The 18,028-nt window shown below is 44.5% G+C and overlaps 1 protein-coding gene across 1 annotated transcript in view; it reads right to left on the bottom strand.

Moving 5' to 3' along the window:
- The window catches only part of PFKM (phosphofructokinase, muscle), a 51,354-nt gene extending 33,680 nt beyond the window's left edge, over positions 1 to 17,674 (bottom strand). Inside the window, exons 1-3 of the mRNA XM_080994505.1 lie at positions 17,455 to 17,674; positions 9,413 to 9,486; positions 7,599 to 7,676 (exon numbers count right to left, since the gene is read on the bottom strand). Coding sequence (XP_080850631.1) covers positions 7,599 to 7,676; positions 9,413 to 9,486; positions 17,455 to 17,545 — 243 coding nt within the window. The 5' untranslated portion in view covers positions 17,546 to 17,674. The remainder of the gene's footprint in view (positions 1 to 7,598; positions 7,677 to 9,412; positions 9,487 to 17,454) is intronic.
- Positions 17,675 to 18,028: the final 354 nt, after the last annotated feature.

Genomic DNA, 18,028 nt, shown 5'->3' with positions numbered 1-18,028 from the left:
AGATGCACCTAGTTTTTAGAGGAGGAAAGCAAGAAAAAATAATATTCTGAATGAAACAGGGGATGTATGATTTTTGTGGTTCATGCTGTGGCCACAGACATGTGATCTGATGGTGAATTTCGGGTGACCCAATGCAAAAATCCTGAGGATCCATGTGGATCCGTGCTTTGTAACCACGTTTTTACACCATTGCGGCCCCACGCAACAGTGGGTGGGTGGTTTTTTTGGTGCAGGCTGTAGCCATGGACATGCTATGTGATCTGATGGTGAATTTGGGGTGACCCAATGTAAAAATCCTGAGGATCCATGGGCTTTTACCTCCCGCCTCCCAGGCAGCCTCCGCTAGCGTCCCTTATCTCTCTTCTGATCCCACCAATCAGCTGTTTCCTTTCAACACTTCCTTCCTTCTTGTTTGCCTTAGTGTCTTTTCCTTAGATGGAGACGTTTTTTGCTCCTCCTTTTCTTCTAATTTCTCTCCTTATTGCTTTAGTCTTCCTGCTCCCCCCCTTTGCAAGTTTGCTGTCTTTACCTCTCCCCTCCCAGGCAGCCTCCATAAAGGAAATTATAAATTATCTCTAGCGTCCCTTATCTCTCCCCCCAATTGGCAAACGATCAGCGGCTTTGTTTCAACACCCACTTCCCTCTATCAAAAAAGAGCATGATCTGCTTTTTGCCCCTGGGCAATTCGGCTCCAGGGACCACACATTTGCTCCATAAGACACACAGACATTTCCCCTTACTTTTTAGGAAGAAAAAAGTGCGTCTTATGGAGCGAAAAATACGGTACTTTCCAACAGTGAGAGCTGTTTGACAGTGGAACATCCTTTGGGAGGCTGTTGACTCTCCTTCCTTGGAGGCTTTTAAGCAGAGGCTGATGGCCATCTGTCATGGATGCTTTGGCTGAGATTCCTGCATTGCAGGGGGTTGGACTAGATGACCCTTGGGTCCCTTCCAACTCTCTACAATTCTACGATTCTACATGGACTATGCATTTTGCCATCAGATCCTATTTGATAACACTGTATTTTGCAGAATCATGTATAACTTTAATATATAAAAATATGTATTAAAAATAAGTTGATCCACTGCTGGACATCTTTCCAGAAGAGCAAGCAAAAGTTCATCATCTCTCCTGCCAAGGATGTCAAGGCAGCAAACATCATTCTCCCCCTTCTCCCAGTTTCTCCTCACAACACACCTGTGAGGTAGGTTAGGTTGAGAGAGGGTAACTGGTTAACAACAGCATAGCATCCAACACTATCAGGGAAACAGGATAGCTTAGGAGGCATAGGCCTGGCTCCATTACTCTCTCCCTGACACCCCATCTGTCATTTGAGGTGGCTGCTTCACTTTGCCTCATGGCTGGGCTTGCCCTGGAGCTTATTTATTGAGGTAAACAGATCCCAAGTCCCACTCCACTCAACTACAGTTCCCAAGGTACTCCAAAAAGAGGCAATGCCTGAGGCATCTAATCATAGCCTGCATTTTTATCAAGGCTTATAGTTTGATTAGGGTCTGTATTTTAAAATGAGCTTAAAGATTTTCAAATGTTTTATGCCAGGCAGAAGACCAGCTGCCTAAGTACTTTGGCAAGATGTTTATCCTCCTGGACAAGGGGGCCCCCTGATTTATAGCAGAAAACAATTCTCAAAGTCGTAAAAAGGGAATTACAAGCTGAGAGCAAGGTTACACTGACCCTACATAATTAAGAGTTGGTAAATAGTAAAATAAAACCATGTGCCTTGAGCCATATCTTCCTAAGGTTAAAGGCCAAGAGCAAATGGAAAAGAAAGCAACTGGCTGGAGAAGGGGAGTGTAAACAGAAGAAGAGGCTTTTTTCCTATTTTATTTTGAGGCTGTAAACTATTCCTTCCTTTTACTTTGAGAAGGTTTATTCTTCTAAAAAGCTATCTATGATAATGTATGAAATATACTGGCTTAAATGTAATTATGCAAAGGATCTAGAAAGAAAGAAATGTTAAATTCTTATTTCATAGAGTCATATTGCTGTAGGAGACCAGAGGGGCAAACGAGCCCAGCCCCCTGCCAGACAGGAGACGCCATCGAGCACTCCTGACATATGGTTGTCAGGCCTTTGTTTAAAGACCTCCAAAAAGGAGATCTTTCATTGATGATGCATGAGAATGTGAATCCAAGATCTCTGACATCTGTTTAAGATAAAAATTTAAAACTATTAACCATCTGTTTTGGAGGGCAATAGGGCAAGGAGGGCAAGAGGTGAGCTGGTAATTAAGGTTCCTTGTTGAGACAAATGTAAGATATATGACTGCTTATTTGTCATTTATAGATAGAAGAATATATAGCTTTTTGTATCCCATAAAAGGCAATAGGAAATGGGTGTATCTTTTAGGATTGGTTATAGCAATCAGCCAATAGGAAATTCAACCAGGCTGATTGGACAGAGGCAGCCAAAGGAGGAGCAAGGGGGCTGGGCTGAGGGAATATAAGTGCTGGCCATAATGGCAGGAGACCAGGCCAGAGCTTGGTAACCATATACCACTGTGCCTCTCATTTATTTGTCTGACAAATAAATTATTATTTTAATTTCTCTATTGCTGCGTTGAATATTTCATTCCAGCTAAGCGTTAACCACAAGCAGGGTGCAACATGCCCAGAAAAGCTATGACCTCTAATCATAGCTGTCAACCGTCCCTTATTTGGCGGGAAACTCCCTTATCCCAGCGCCGTGTCCCGCTGCTGTCCCTTATTGATGATGTCCCTTAAATTTCCCAGGTTTCAAAGGAAGCAGCTCCTCTCCCTCCCTCCCTCCCTGCCGGCCAGGGAGGAGGGAGGCTCCAACTGTGTTGCTTGGCTGCGTTGCTCACCCAATAAGGAGTCTAAGAAAGAATGGGGGGTGGAGCTTGCATGCCTTGTGCCGATCAAATTGGCCGCGTTGCCTGGGGTCTCGCCTTTGCTCAGTGCTTCCCAGCGGAGAGGCGACGGTGGTTTTCCTTGCTGCATCCCCTTTGCTGGGTTGCTGCGCTGTGGGAACCACCGCTTGAGGCTTCGTTTGGCTGCTGGCTGGGCTTTCTGCCTTTGGCTCGGAGGGGCTCAGAAGTTGAACATACCTGTGCTCTGAAAATCCCTTATTTTGGCTGCTGATCCCTTATTTCCGAGGCTGCTGGTCCCTTATTTTCAAATCTGTAAGTTGACAGCTATGCCTCTAATTCTCAGGTTCATTCTTTTGAGGAAAATGGCCAGCCTGATCTCCTGATTCAGGAGAAAGAGGGCTCCAAAATGCTACACGTCTCTGCCCACCAAATTAATCCTCCTCACTACAAAGATCAAGGCATCTTCACCATCACCAAAATCCATTAGCTGCAACAGTTTGAAGAGTTTTTGTAGTTGAGAATTTCACCCAATTAACCGTTATGTGTAAAGGGTTTGTGAGGAGAGATCAGGGCATTTTTTCAGCCGGAACACAGTTCTGGCACCTCTCAGGTGGGCACCATTGCCTTAATAAGAGAACAAGGGAGTTGTTCATGGTGAGTCCTGACACTTCTTTTTTTACAAAAAAAAAAAAAAATACACTGGGAGAGGTAATACATGTTTGCTACATGTGATCCTCTATCTCTACAGTCTGGATGCCTAGGGAGAGTTGTGGCCAGACCAGAATCCTCTGCAATTCTTGTTTATGAAATTCAAAAAAGCCCCGACTCATGCAAGTATGGCTGCAAGCAAAGGTCAGCTCGGGTTTCGAGTTATTTTGGGTCTCAGGCATTCATTGTGACCCCAGCTATGGCAATATCATTACACTTAAGATGGACGACTTTGCCAGTGACCCCAACTGGCGAAAAGGTCAAGATGTTACAATAATTTTCCTCGTGACAGGAGCCCCTCACTCAACCAGCCAGTGACTTTCCTCAAACTGGAGGAGGAGCAAAGGAACTTCTCAAAGGGGAAAGGAATAACCTTTTTATATATATAAAAAATAACACTGAACACTTTGATATTTCCAGCGGTTTAAGATATTTTCACAAGGTTAAAATTAAAATCCCACTGGGGATTACCGTATTTTTCGCCCTATAGGACGCACTTTTCCCCCTCCAAAAATGAAGGGGAAATGTGTGTGTGTCCTATGGGGCGAATGCAGGCTTTCGCTGAAGCCTGGAGAGCGAGAGGGGTCCGTGTGCACCGACCCCTCTCGCTCTACAGGCTTCAGGAAGCTATCCGCAAGTCTTGCAAGCCCGGTGGGAGGTCCCGCGGGCTCACAAGGCTTGCGGGCAGCAGCCTGCAGCCCAAAAGCTCGGGGGACAGCGGGGAGGTGCAGCGCCGCCACCCCGCTATTCCCCGACCTGGTCTGGAGGCTGGCGGGGGGGGGGGGGAGAAGCAAGCTTGCTTCTCCCCCCCCCCCCGCCAGCCCCACAAGCTCGGGAGATAGCGGGGAGGCGGAGCGCCGCCACTCCGCTATTCCCCAACCTGATCTGGAGGCTGGCGGGGGGGGGAGAAGCAAGCTTGCTTCTCTCCCCCCCCCGCCAGCCCCACAAGCTCGGGAGATAGCGGGGAGCCGGAGCGCCGCCACTCCACTATTCCCCGACCTGATCTGGAGGCTGGCGGGGGGGGGGAGAAGCAAGCTTGCTTCTCCCCCCTGCCAGCCCCACAAGCTCGGGGACAGCGAGGCAAGCCGCTGCCCCACGGAGGCTAGAGAGGCTGTCCCTGAAGGCAGAAGAGGGAGACGGAGCGCTCCGTCTCCCTCTTCTAGCTTGGGGATGGCTGCGCAAACCTGGGGGGGAAATAAAAAATTTTTCCTTGATTTCCCCCCCAAAAAAACTAGGTGTGTCCTATGGGCTGGTGCATCCTATAGGGCGAAAAATACGGTATGTCATGTATAGTGTCCATAAAATAAAAATAAATAAAATAAAGTAAACCTTATTCCCCTGTCAAAAAAACACCCCTGGGGCAGATTTGATGGAGGCACAGGGGACTGCAGAGGCAAAGAAGGAATAACAAGACAGCAACCCACCAACCCGCCCACTTTCACCAATGCAAGTAGAACTTGGCTGAGCATGTCTGGATCCAACCCATTGAAATGCAAACCATGCCCTAATTCTATAGCAGCTTTCTTGAAATATACTCGGAGTCGAGAGTGGATTTCATGCTCTTTGTTCAGCTCATAGTGGTGAGGAGGAATGGAAGTTCCCCCAGAATGTCTGCTTTATATACATTATTTACACAAAGGACCCCACGTGATTGGCTAATTCCAGGATTCCTGTAGGCCAATCAGGTTGCGGGTTCACTTCCACCTGGAGCTGGATTGGGTAGCTCCTGTGGACCAATCAGACTGCTGCATTTTGGGTCCTATTCAACTCAGTACATAACATTTCCCCAACCTAGTGCCCTCCAGGTGTTTTGTTTTTTTTTTTTAAATAATATTTATTAAGATTTTCAAAAATACAGAAAGTAAGAATTGAAATACATTCAGAACCTTATTTTCAAACATCCACTTTCTGGGACTCCCCCCTTCCCCCACCCCTACCATATTCCTTTTTCATATTGTTGGCTCCACAAGCTCTCGGTTCTGATTAAAAACTTAATTTGTTTAGACCATTATTCGAATTTAAAATTTATACACTCCTCATCAACACCCTTAATAAAAAACAAAAAATTTCTTTCCCAGGGTCCACCCCATTTTTATTCCACAATTTCCCTTTTTTTTTAATAATAAAAACACCCCACACAATAGTAATATCAGAAATAAGAAATGAAAGGTATAATAGATGAAACAAAGCCAGTTCAAAAAAAAAGAAGTTAACAAGCCTTTGGATTTTAGTTCTCCCCCCCTGTCCCCGGTTTAATTTCCCCCTGACCACCAAACCATGTTATCCGCCTGGAATTCTTACAATCCATAAATCACCTATTTCCCCCAACTCCTTGCTGGCTTTTTTTTTTTTTTTTTTCCTTTTATAATTATTTTTAAAACACTTAACTTCAGATCTTTAATAAAGCTCCCCCCATTGTTCTTTCCAAATTGTAGTCCAGTTTCCTCTTGTTCCGCTGCTGAAACGTTCTAATTCAGAAGCTTAGTAAGTCTGCAGGGATTATTGTTATTCAGGAACAAAAACTTGCGTTCAGTCCCTTCCTTTCTTCAATAGAAAATTCTATTGTCTCCTTTAGCTGAACACCCTGTAGACAAAATATTATTTCCGTTTTGCAGCTTTCCCAGAAGATAACCAGTCCTGTAAAATTCCAATGGTATTTTTCCACTTACGACCATCTTTGTAATGTCCCGAAACTCCTCTAGGGGGATTGTTGTAACTTTGTTTTCTCTAGTCCAAAAGTCCGATTGTTATCCATGTTTTCGCCATTTTGTGTCCAAGTTTTAACAAGGTGTAGCAAATTGTAACAAATTTAGCCAGCAAAGTTCTCATAGTAAAATCCTCTCCGCTTTCCGACTTTGACAGCTACTTTGACAGCTGTCAAAATCTCCGACTCTTTTCACCAGGCTCTCTCTTCAATCACCCCGGTTCCCAGGGGGGGGGGTTACGTTTCTTCTCCCTCAATTCGTCCTCCAGCACAGTTCTTATGGTTCCCCATCGTGGAATTCTTAGTTTTTATCAGCAATACAAATCTTTTTGGACCTTGGTTTCCCCGTCCTTGTCTTGGAAGGTTTACAATAGGGGGGGGGGACTGACTTCCTTTTTGGATCCCCCCCCCGCTCGTGTCCAATTCAAAAAGAAATTCTTTTTTTTCTCCTTTTAAACCCAGTTTCCAAATTACTCACGGGTTGTTGTTAAAAAGTCCGAATTTTCAATAGAAGAAGTCAGCGCTCTCCACCGGATGGCATGCGGCTGCGCTCGGCAGGGATAGCAGAGGACTCAAAGCACCACGCTTCTCCCCGGCACCCGATCCGTAGCCTTTAAAAAGGCTCCTTCACGAGTCGGGAGGGCGCTGGCGGTGCCAGCTGAGTCTCCATGTCCACGGCCCTCGTGGCCGTGGTTTTTAAGGGTCCCCGCATCGCCGGTGCGGTAGGACCCAGCCCCTGCCGAGCAGACTCCCTCCGGAGCTCGGAGGGAGTCCGCCATTCGGCGATGGCGCCAACCCGGAAGTCCGCCCTCCAGGTGTTTTGAACTACATTTCCCACCAACTTCAGCCAGCATAGTCAATAGTCAGAGATGAAGGGAGTTATCGTTACCACATAATACTCATTCTTCACTATGGTCCCATTCATTCTTTTTGGCACTTGCTAAAAACTTTCTGGTTTAGGCAAGCCAACCCAGATATGTAGAATGTTGACATGTGTTTTAATTTGGTCTTTAGCTTAACACTGATTTTAATTATTTTTTTTGGGGGGGGGGGATGTTTTAAATAACTGTTTTTAACTGTTCTTTTTCTACTGATAATTCTACTGATATTCTTTTTCTTAAATCCACTTGGAGGATTTCCGGCTTTGCTTTTTTAAACAAAGCAATATATACATTTTATGAAATGAATAAACGGTTGAAAGCATCAGGGGGGCACCAGGTGGTTCTGTAGTACCATAAAACCCTGAAATCTTAGCACTGGTGACACCTAGGGTAAGGAGGACAGCTCTGAAGCCTCTCACACCCTGAGGGACAAAATCCAAGGGACCGGCTTACCAGTTGAAGCATCATAGACACACTTTCCCATGTTGCTTCCTTAATATTGTCACCGCCGTCCACAAGCCCTTGATAGCCCTGAAACAAAAGTCAGAAGAGGTTATTTAAAAAGAGAAGCCTTTTTGAGCCTCCATCTCCTCTAGAGCTGGTTAACTCAAGAAGATAGAGATACCATAGCTGTGAGCTGCTGCTACAGCAAACTATACTGAAGAAGGAATGTTAAGGACAAGATGCAGTTGCATCTTGTACATTGCCAGGCTGGTGCATTGTTTGACCTCGGGATATTTCCAGCTCCTTTAGCCACTGTAGCAACATGGAACAGGAAGCACCTCAACAAACAACAACAACAACAACTTATTTATACCCCGCCCATCTGGCTGGGCTTCTCCAGCCACTCTGGGCGGCTTCCAACAAAATATTAAAATACAGTGGTACCTCGGGTTACATACGCTTCAGGTTACATACGCTTCAGGTTACAGACTCCGCTAACCCAGAAATAGTACCTCGGGTTAAGAACTTTGCTTCAGGATGAGAACAGAAATCGTGCCCTGGCGGCGCGGCGGCAGGAGGAGGCCCGATTAGCTAAAGTGGTGCTTCAGGTTAAGAACAGTTTCAGGTTAAGAATGGACCTCCAGAATGAATTAAGTACTTAACCTGAGGTACCACTGTAAAGTAATGCATCAAACATTAAAAGCTTCCCTAAACAGGGCTGCCTTCAGGTGTCTTCTAAAAGTCTGGTAGTTGTTGTTCTCTTTGACATCTGATGGGAGGGCGTTCCACAAGGCGGGCGCCACTACCAAGAAGGCCCTCTGCCTGCTTCCCTGTAACTTGGCTTCTCGCAGTGAGGGAACCACCAGAAGGCCCTCGGTGCTGGACCTCAGTGTCTGGGTAGACTGATGGGGGTGGAGACGCTCCTTGCATAGGGTCTGTGGGGCACCAGAGTAGCTGGTCTGGCATTACCATTGCTATGCAACCTATGGCAACTCTAATAGTCCTGTTTGGTCGAACAGCAGCAATCAGCAGCAGAGTTAACAAAATAATAAACCCATTTGCAGTAGAATGAGGTGGAAGAATGGACTATACCATTTGGGTCTGAAGATGGAGCATCGTATTTGTGAATACTCTCCAGCAGAAAAAGCTCACTGTGAGTAAGTGGAAACCTAGTACAGGTGGGAAGAAATGGAGCTTGAAAGTTCCTCTCTGGTGTGTGTGCGTGCGTTTAGCTTGCAGGAATTTTACACGAGTGCAAGTTCAAAAATGGTTAAACTGCAGCCCCGAGGCTTCAAGTGGTGCAGCCCACTCTAGAAAACAGAGACATTCTATGCTTTAGAATGGGACGCGGGTGGTGCTGTGGGTTAAACCACAGAACCTAGGACTTGCTGATCAGAAGGTCGGCGGTTCGAATCCCCATGACGGGGTGAGCTCCCGTTGCTCGGTCCCTGCTCCTGCCCACCTAGCAGTTCGAAAGCACGTCAAAGTGCAAGTAGATAAATAGGTACCACTCTGGTGGGAAGGTAAACGGTGTTTCCATGCGCTGCTCTGGTTCGCCAGAAGTGACTTAGTCATGCTGGCCACATGACCCGGAAGCTGTACGCCAGCTCCCTCGGCCAGTAAAGCGAGATGAGCGCTGCAACCCCAGAGTCGGTCAGAACTGGACCTAATGGTCAGGGGTCCCTTTACCTTTTATGCTTTAGAATGGAATGTCCCTATTGGATATGCTATCTCAGGATTTCACACCTCATTCTGCTCCATGAGTCGACCTGGCCTAGGATACAATTCCTACTCAAGTAAAGAAAGGCAGCAAAATGACCTACCTCATGAACAAAGTACACTTTGGCCCCGGTGTATATTCCCACTCTGACCACTGCCCGGACAGCAGCATTCATGCCTGTTCAGAGAAAAGGGAGAAGAGAGGTCACAATTCACAACCAAACTGGATGACAGCATTGCAGAGGTAGACAGTGTGTTCCTAGACCACAGCTTTTGTCATGCCTGGCAGGGGCTGATGGGAGCTGTAGTTCAACACCATTTCTGAAGGCACTACACTTTGCTAATGTATTGTATAAACAACAATACATTACATATTCAGGTAGGTAGCCATGTTGGTCTGACGCAGTTGAAATAAATAAAAAATTGTCCAGTAGCACCTTAGAGACCAACTAAGTTTGTTCTGGATGCAAGCTTTCGTGTGCATGCATTCCATATGCAGATACCCTATCTGAAGAAGTCTACATGCACACGAAAGCTTATACCCAGAACAAACTTAGTTGTTCTCTAAGGTGCTACTGGACAATTTTTTTAAAATAAATTACATACTTATCTGAGATGAAACCCAAGGAGATTTTAGTGGGCTCTGTCTTGTTCTACTTTACAATCAGAGAGATTGAAGGGAATCTGATTCTGTTCCAACCATATCTAGCTCTTACTGAATCACAGGAGAAGCCATGGGAAGATTTAATAAGACCAACTGGGGGCTTAATTCAGAATATAAAGGAAACATAAATGACTAGTGACTCACAGCTCCAATCTCCTCACAAGTATGACAAGCACCCACATTGCTCAAGGTTTGGCACCAGATTAATACTTAGTTATATGCCCAGACATTGTAAGTTTTGTTAACAATTGTTCTAAGCTGCTCTGTTGTTTTCAGCTATTTTATTTGTTTGATGGTATATTTTAGAGTGCATTGCTGCTTATTTTTAGGGAATAAGCTTTATAGGGAAGTTTTTAATGTTTAATGCTGTATTGTGTTTCTGATATTCAATTGGGAGCTGCCCAGAGTGGCTGGGGAAACTCAGTCAGATAGGCAGGGTATGTATAAATAAATATTATTATTTTATGTCTTAGTTGGTTGTAGTGTACTTATTCTGAATTCTGTACTTCAATTTGGTGTTGATGAAGGGCAGATTGAAAACATTTTCATTAAATAAATAAAATAAATTTTGGAAGCTGCCATTTGCAGAGCAGAAGCACCATGTGGATGAGGGAAGATGGGAGTAAGGATGTTGGAGAATTTTACCAGAATTGGGAGCAGAAGTTGACGATGTTCATTTATTTGTCCCATGTCTGAAATGGAAATCAATCCTGCAAATATAATCAGTAATCACTGTTGTCGTTTGTAAACGAAAAGCAAGTAATTGATTACTCCCCCCCAAATTGAATGGTTTTTTCCTTTAAATTAAAAGTAATGTTTTGGAATAATGTAACAATCATATAACTAAGTGTGCAATTAAGCATGTAAAATTCCACTACAGAAGACAGTGAGAATAATGTGGTCTTTGTTGAAAACCAAACTGAAGTGGAACGGAAACAGTGCTGCTTGCAATGAACTCAGATTGGAACAGATATTGACACCTTCTAACATCCGTATAGTTAAAGCTATGATTTTCTCAGTAGTGATGTATGGAAGTGAGAGCTGGACCATAAAGAAGGCTGATCGCCAAAGAATTGATGCTTTTGAATTATGGTGCTGGAGGAGACTCTTGAGAGTCCCGTGGACTGCAAGAAGATCAAACCTATCCATTCTGAAGGAAATCAGCCCTGAGTGCTCACTGGAAGTACAGATCCTGAAGCTGAGGCTCCAATACTTTGGCCACCTCATTAGAAGAGAAGACTCCCTGGAAAAGACCCTGATGTTGGGAAAGATGGAGGGCACAAGGAGAAGGGGACAACAGAGGACGAGGTGGTTGGACAGTGTTCTCGAAGCTACCAGCATGAGTTTGACCAAACTACGGGAGGCAGCGGAAGACAGGAGTGCCTGGCGTGCTCTGGTCCAGGGGGTCACGAAGAGTCGGACACGACTAAGTGACTAAACAACAACAACAAAACATCCCTAGATGCAGGTGCCTGTATTTCTATAGAGCTCTGCCTTATTTGCCTGGCCTTGATGCTGCTGTGACGTTCAATTTATAACCAGCCTACAACACTGAAGCTTCATTGATGTACAATTGTTGTGTTTCCTCATATATCTGTGCTGCCCACATAGAGGTACTGGTGATCTCCTGAAGAGGCCTATGCCGTTGCTTAAAATCTCCCTTGAGCAGACAGTCATTTTAATGATTGCTTCGTGTTGCTTTTAAATGTTTTCATGCTGTTGTATGCTGCCCTTTTTGCAAGTGGACAGTCTAGAAATGCATTTGTTTGTTTGTTTAGAAATAAATGTGGTAAGTGTGTGATGTGGAGCTTTTATTATAGCATCATCTGACCCTTAAACGCACTCTGCTGTCTCTCAGCCTCCTTGGCGTACGTGTTATTTCTTACTGCCTCAGGTCAGTATTGTTGACCCAGACTCACAAGTCTCCCATGATCCTACCCTCAGATGATTTGCACATTTTATTTTTGACCCGCTGACATTTAAAACAAGTTCCTGAGGTACCCCTCTGCCAGGCCACTGTGCTTGCTGGCTCCAAAATATACCACACCAGGAGAGGGACTGTAATTCAATACCACTGCATACCCCCCCCCCAAAAAAAATCCTCTCTAAGTCTTGTGACAGCTTCACAGACAAGCTGTGATCATGGATGCAGCTGAGGAAAACTTGGGCTACAAGAAGGCTGAGGTTGATGCCAAACCCCCAACGCTTTTAAACCTTTCTTCAAATTATGATTATTATTATACACAAGTACATATACCTCATTACCTACTCATTACACATACCTATAAACATTTATCTACAATAAACATATATCAATATTGATCTAAGACAATATCCTCTTTCTCTGTGTGGGTTAAATCCTTAACGGCAACAAATGATTTTGCCCCGGATCTGTTACACCCAATTCTCTTTCAGCATAGGTTATTGTTGCTGTGGTGTAATTGCTCGTTTGCCAGCACAGCTGAAAAATATTTCATCAGTGAAGTGCTTTTTGACCCTTGTGAAACAGAAATCGCCATGCATCTCATGGAATTGCTTTGTTCCTATCTTTATTTCATTTCATCCTGTAGTTATGTGCTATTTTCCTGTGTTTTAGATAACTGTTTTATATACCTTTGAGAAATGCCCTGTCTTGTTAGTCTCTAGTGCTGTTTCAGACTCAGTCTCGTCTCTCCAAATCTCTTGACTTCTCATCAGCCTATCGAAAAAGGACCTATTTCCAAATGCTGATATCAAGGTGGTTCTATGTTAAAGTTAGCTTCTATTTGTTCAATGGTCTGCACACTCTTCCAGTCTTAATAGGCTTCCATCTTACTTACTTTTTATATCTGAAAATGTCCAAATTGCCTTTTCAAAAAGTGAACTATTTGCCTTCTAATAGAGAAGCCAATAGGGAGGTCTTGGATAATAAACACTGGTTATATTGGTCCAAGATTTCTAAACGTATGTTTATAACATAGGATGCCCCTCAGCAAAATGTCCTCTTCTCCTTTTTTACTTATCCATAGTAGATTTTTAAGATCGGTCTTAATGTAACATTCTCGCATTCGTCTGTTAGGTTTTTCATTTCTATTATGCCATTGCATCCGCCTTGCCAATCCTGCCAATTCTTTTAATCCAAATTCACCCTAGGAGACAACACACCAAGCATTTTTTGAGTCAGAAATCCCTTAGGCTCCCCATCATCTGAAGGACAAAAAGGAAGGGCCCTGCACTGTGTACTAGGGGATAACTTGCAGGCAACCATTGACCTATCTGGAAATGGCGAGTGGAAATGGACCCATCCATTTCTGGCTCTAGTGCTGCCCTCCAGGTATATAATCTATGGCCCTCCAGATGTTTTTGGACTCCCATCTTCCCTGATCATTGGTCATGCTGGCTGGGGCTGATGGGTTATGAGAAATGAGTCCAAGAAGATAGAAAGGCTGCATAATGCTACCACATCAGCTGTGCAGCCTGAGGATAGATGCAGGAGTGAGCCGGAAACATCCTTCCATTAAATACATCCCTTTGACCTTCCTTAAAACCATCACCACTTTCACATAGTTCTTGCAGCTTTGTTGGGTTCTGCTTCCACATATGCCTTAAGGGAAGAGCAGCATATAGGGTGCCCCTTCACATGCTGTTGACTTACATCAGCCCCAACCAGTATGGCCAATGGTCAGGGATGATGGGAGTTGTAGTCCATCAACATCTGGAAGGCATCGCATTGGCCACCATTTCTTACCACCATGAGACTACGACTTCTCAAAGCCTTTTTTGTGTCCATTAATCAAGTATGGCCTATCTACAGGGCAAATGCGAGCATCTGTCTCAGATACTAGCACCAAACTGGTCATTTTGTCACCTATCATTTGAAGCTAGATGTGCCCATGCTTTGATCTGTTAGATGTTAAGCTGTACCTCTGGGTTACATCAGCAGTTATTGTTACAGATAGGTAGCCGTGTTGGTCTGCCATAGTCAAAATAAAAAAATCCTTCCAGTAGCAGGTGCTACTGGAAGGATTTTTTTATATCAGCAGTTATTGTTTGACATCTGTCTAGACTGCAACAGCCCTTCATAAAACACCACAACTGTGTAGAATATCCACCAGCAATAATAATAATAATAATAATAATAATAATAAAAAATTTTATTTATACCCCACCCTCCCCAGCCAGAGCTGGACTCAGGGCGGCTAACATCAATAAAATTTCAGTAAAAACATAATAAGAAAAAACAAACAAAAAACAATTTAAAATACAGGTTAAAATGCAATTTAAAATGCAGCCTCATTTTAAAAGTCAAAGCCATAAGGGGAGGGAAACATAAGGGTCAGACTGAGTCCAAACGAAAGGCCAGGCGGAACAGCTCTGTCTTGCAGGCCCTGCAGAAAGATGTCAAGTCCCGCAGGGCCCTAGTCTCTCTTGTGGCAGAGAGTTCCAACAAGTTGGGGCCAGTACTGAAAAGGCCCTGGCCCTACTTGAGACCAACCTAACCACCTTGTGACTTGGAACCTCCAGAATGTTGTCATTTGTGGACCTTAATGTCCTCCACGGGACATACCAGTAAAGTTGTACTACAGGTATATAAGTCCATAGTTGGGATTTCCAGGAAACCAGCCAAGGATTAGGTTTCTTCTCCATACTGCGCTCCTGTCCACAACCATACATACTTAACCGCTGCATGCATGGGCAGTGGGTTTGTGATGTAGTATAGCCCTTGTGAAGTCATGTTGCCAGGCCATGTTATTGTGACAACGCATTTTGCAAAAAGCCTCTCAAGTTATCACATCAGATCAACAGCAGCAGTTAATCTGATGTGAACACACACACCCTGCCGCCTCTTGCATATTAGTAGTAGCTCTTCCACCACCACCACAAAGTCACAACAGAATGGCAACACCACATCACAAAGTAGTATGAGAGAAAGTCCTAGCCTGGGTCACACTGAGTGATTTAGTAACAGTGGGTGGAATTCAACATGGTGCTCCCACAAATCTTTTGCCTGTACCAGTATTCTAGCTTGCCAGATGGAACAACACCCCTCCATGCACTGTTCTGAGGTTGGGGTCAGGAGAGTCAGTTTCAGGGAGCATATAAGGGGCCCCAAAATCCTTGTGTACCTGTCTGATGGGGTTCTTCAGGTGAACCCCACCCAAAGTATTTCTTCGTTGCAAGCCTTTCATTTATTTTCCTTTCCTCCCTGTTAGCTCATCATCATCATCATTACTATTATTATTTGAATTTATATACCGCCTTATACCCAGATATATATAGAGGATGGTTTGGAAACTGCAGCTGGTGCAGAATTCAGCAGCCAGGCTGCTCACCGAAGCAAGACGGTCTGAAAATATTACAGTGGTACCTCGGGTTACATACGCTTCAGGTTACAGACTCCGCTAATCCAGAAATAGTGCTTCAGGTTAAGAACTTTGCTTCAGGATGAGAACAGAAATCGTGCTCCGGCAGCGCAGCGGCAGCAGGAGGCCCCATTAGCTAAAGTGGCGCTTCAGGTTAAGAACAGTTTCAGGTTAAGAACGGACCTCCGGAACGAATTAAGTACTTAACCCAAGGTACCACTGTACACCAATCCTGGTCCAACTACACTGGCTACCGATTAGTTTCCAGGCCCAATACAAAGTGACCTATAAAGCCTTAAATGGCTCAGGACCACAATACCTCAAGGACCACCTCTTTCCATGTGAACCTACCCAGACCCTTAGATTATCTTCTGAGGCCCTTCTTTGTGTGCCTCCTCCTCAGTAGGTCCAGAGGGTGGCAACAGGAGAACGGGGCCTTCTCTGCAGTGGCTCCCCGTCTGTGGAATGCTCTCCCCAGGGAAGTTCGTCTGGTGCCTTCACTATACACCTTTAGGCACCAGGCAAAAATGTTCCTTTTCAACCAGGCCTTTGCCTGACTTGATCTACATCCTATACCCTTTTTTAAAGATGCTAGCTCTTTGGGGTTCTTTTATTGGGTTGTTGGTTTTGTTTTGATTTTATGTATTTTATGTTTTATGTGAACTGCCCTGAGACCTTCAGGTACAGTGGTACCTCTGGTTGTGAACAGGATCCGTTCCGGAGGCCCGATCACACCATGAAAAGAGTGCAACCCGCAGCAGCGCATCTGTGCACACGCGGGTTGTGATTTGCCACTTCTGCGCATGCGCGTGACGTCAATTTGTGAGTGGCAAAACCCGGAAATAACTCTTTCCGGTACTTCTGGGTCGCAGCGGGACATAACCTGAAAGAACGTAACATGAAGCAGACGTAGCATGAGGTATGACTGTATAGGGTGATATAGAAAAACAAACAAACAAATAAATAAAAATATACCCTTCTATATTGGTAGCAGTAGTATTTCCATTTCTTACCCACCCTTCACCATAAGGGTACAACAATTTAAAAATACAATATTAAATGAAATTGCAAGTCCCTGGAGGCAGGAATGGCATTTTTTCTATTTATAATACTCTGCCAAGTGATATGTTCACTCGTAATGCCGTCAACAGCTTGTATGCATTTCAAAAAAAAAAAAAATCCATCTTGAAACTAAGACGGGATTTGGACACCAAGAGAAGATATATGAGTGCAGATAAACAAAACAGAGCTCTCTCTCTGTGTGTGTGTCTCAAGGTCAGGAAAAAGAAAATAAGGAATCGTCTGCTGAAGAACTTGACAAGCCAACATGTTTGAAAAAAGCACCTGTATTTTGCTGTATTGAAAACTAATAAAAATATTTTGGAGGGGATTTTTTTTTTTTAAGCATTGCATAGCATTTGTTCACACCACAGTGCCCCCATCCCCAATCAATCAACCAACAGACATAGATGTAGGCAAACCCAGATCAGGAAGAGATGCAGAACTGCAGACTTTGTAAGAGTATAGGAGAAACAGCAAAGAAATGATGGTTCAAGACACCTGAGGGTAGATTATGTGAGTGCTCATTTTGCTAAGGAAATGCTTGCAGGATGGGGGTGGTAGGTGGACAAATTGTGGTTGATGAGCCACAAATTGCTTTCAAGGCTCTTAAAAAAAAGGCAATACAAATAATATCAAAGAGAAAAAAGTATTCAGCAAGAAGGCAGAGAACTACTGAGGAGAAAGGCTGGAGGCAGTGTGGGAGGAGAAAGTCAAAGAAGGGGAGACAGAATAGAAAAGAATGAAAAAACTGCTCCTTACTGGATGAAAAGTCCATCCAGCCCAGCATTCGGCTTCAAACAATGGCCAGTTAGATGCTTCTGGAAATGCACAAACCAGGGCAGGGTGAAGGACAGACATTTACCTGTTACAATTTGCCACCGAGACCAGTTCCACTTGAGTTATCTTACCAAGTTTAGGGTAGGGAAAATCTGGATGCTAAAAAGTGCCCAGACATGAAAGCCCTTTCCTGGTGACTTCTGCCTATTGGCTTTTTTGTCATTAGCTTCTCAGACCACAAAGGGAAACCCCCAACACTACAACACACACACACACAGACACCAGAAACCAGTCCACTTACCCTGGGCATCTCCTCCAGATGTCAACACGGCGATGGCCTTGCCAATCCCCATCGTGTCGGCGTGCTCATGTTTTACCATTGTGTGCGACATTCTCCGGGCTGGAAAGTCAACAAGAAGAGTTTCTTAAAGATGGGGGAAATGCCCTTGGTCTTCGGTGCCTCCTTGTCCTGCCACAGGGGCCACAGCTGGGTCCGGAGTGCTCCTTGTAGCCCTCTGCCGTTGCCTTTCAAAGTTGACACCCCGCCCACTCTCCAATAAATGACAAGTGGAAATGTCAGCCTGTAAATGATCTCCAATGCAGCGTCAGCCACACCTAATCCTAAAGGGCACATGGCCAGCTGTCACGAGTACCAATGGACAGCGGAAATGTCAGGCTGCAGGTACCAACCACTGTTTTGAGGGTTTTAGTGGCTTCAAAGTAGGGAGAGAACATAGCTAAGATTTTAAAAAGAGGCTCCGAGTTGTATACTTAACTTTGACTTGGAGCAGACTCACTGACATTAATGGCCAGGACTAACTTAAGACCATTGATTTTAATGGGTCTACTATGAATAAGAGTGAGTTGACTACAAC

The sequence above is a fragment of the Podarcis pityusensis genome (assembly GCF_964106645.2).
Source record: "Podarcis pityusensis genome assembly, chromosome: 2".
NCBI lineage: Eukaryota > Metazoa > Chordata > Lepidosauria > Squamata > Lacertidae > Podarcis > Podarcis pityusensis.
This window is presented reverse-complemented; position numbering and strand designations above follow the sequence as displayed.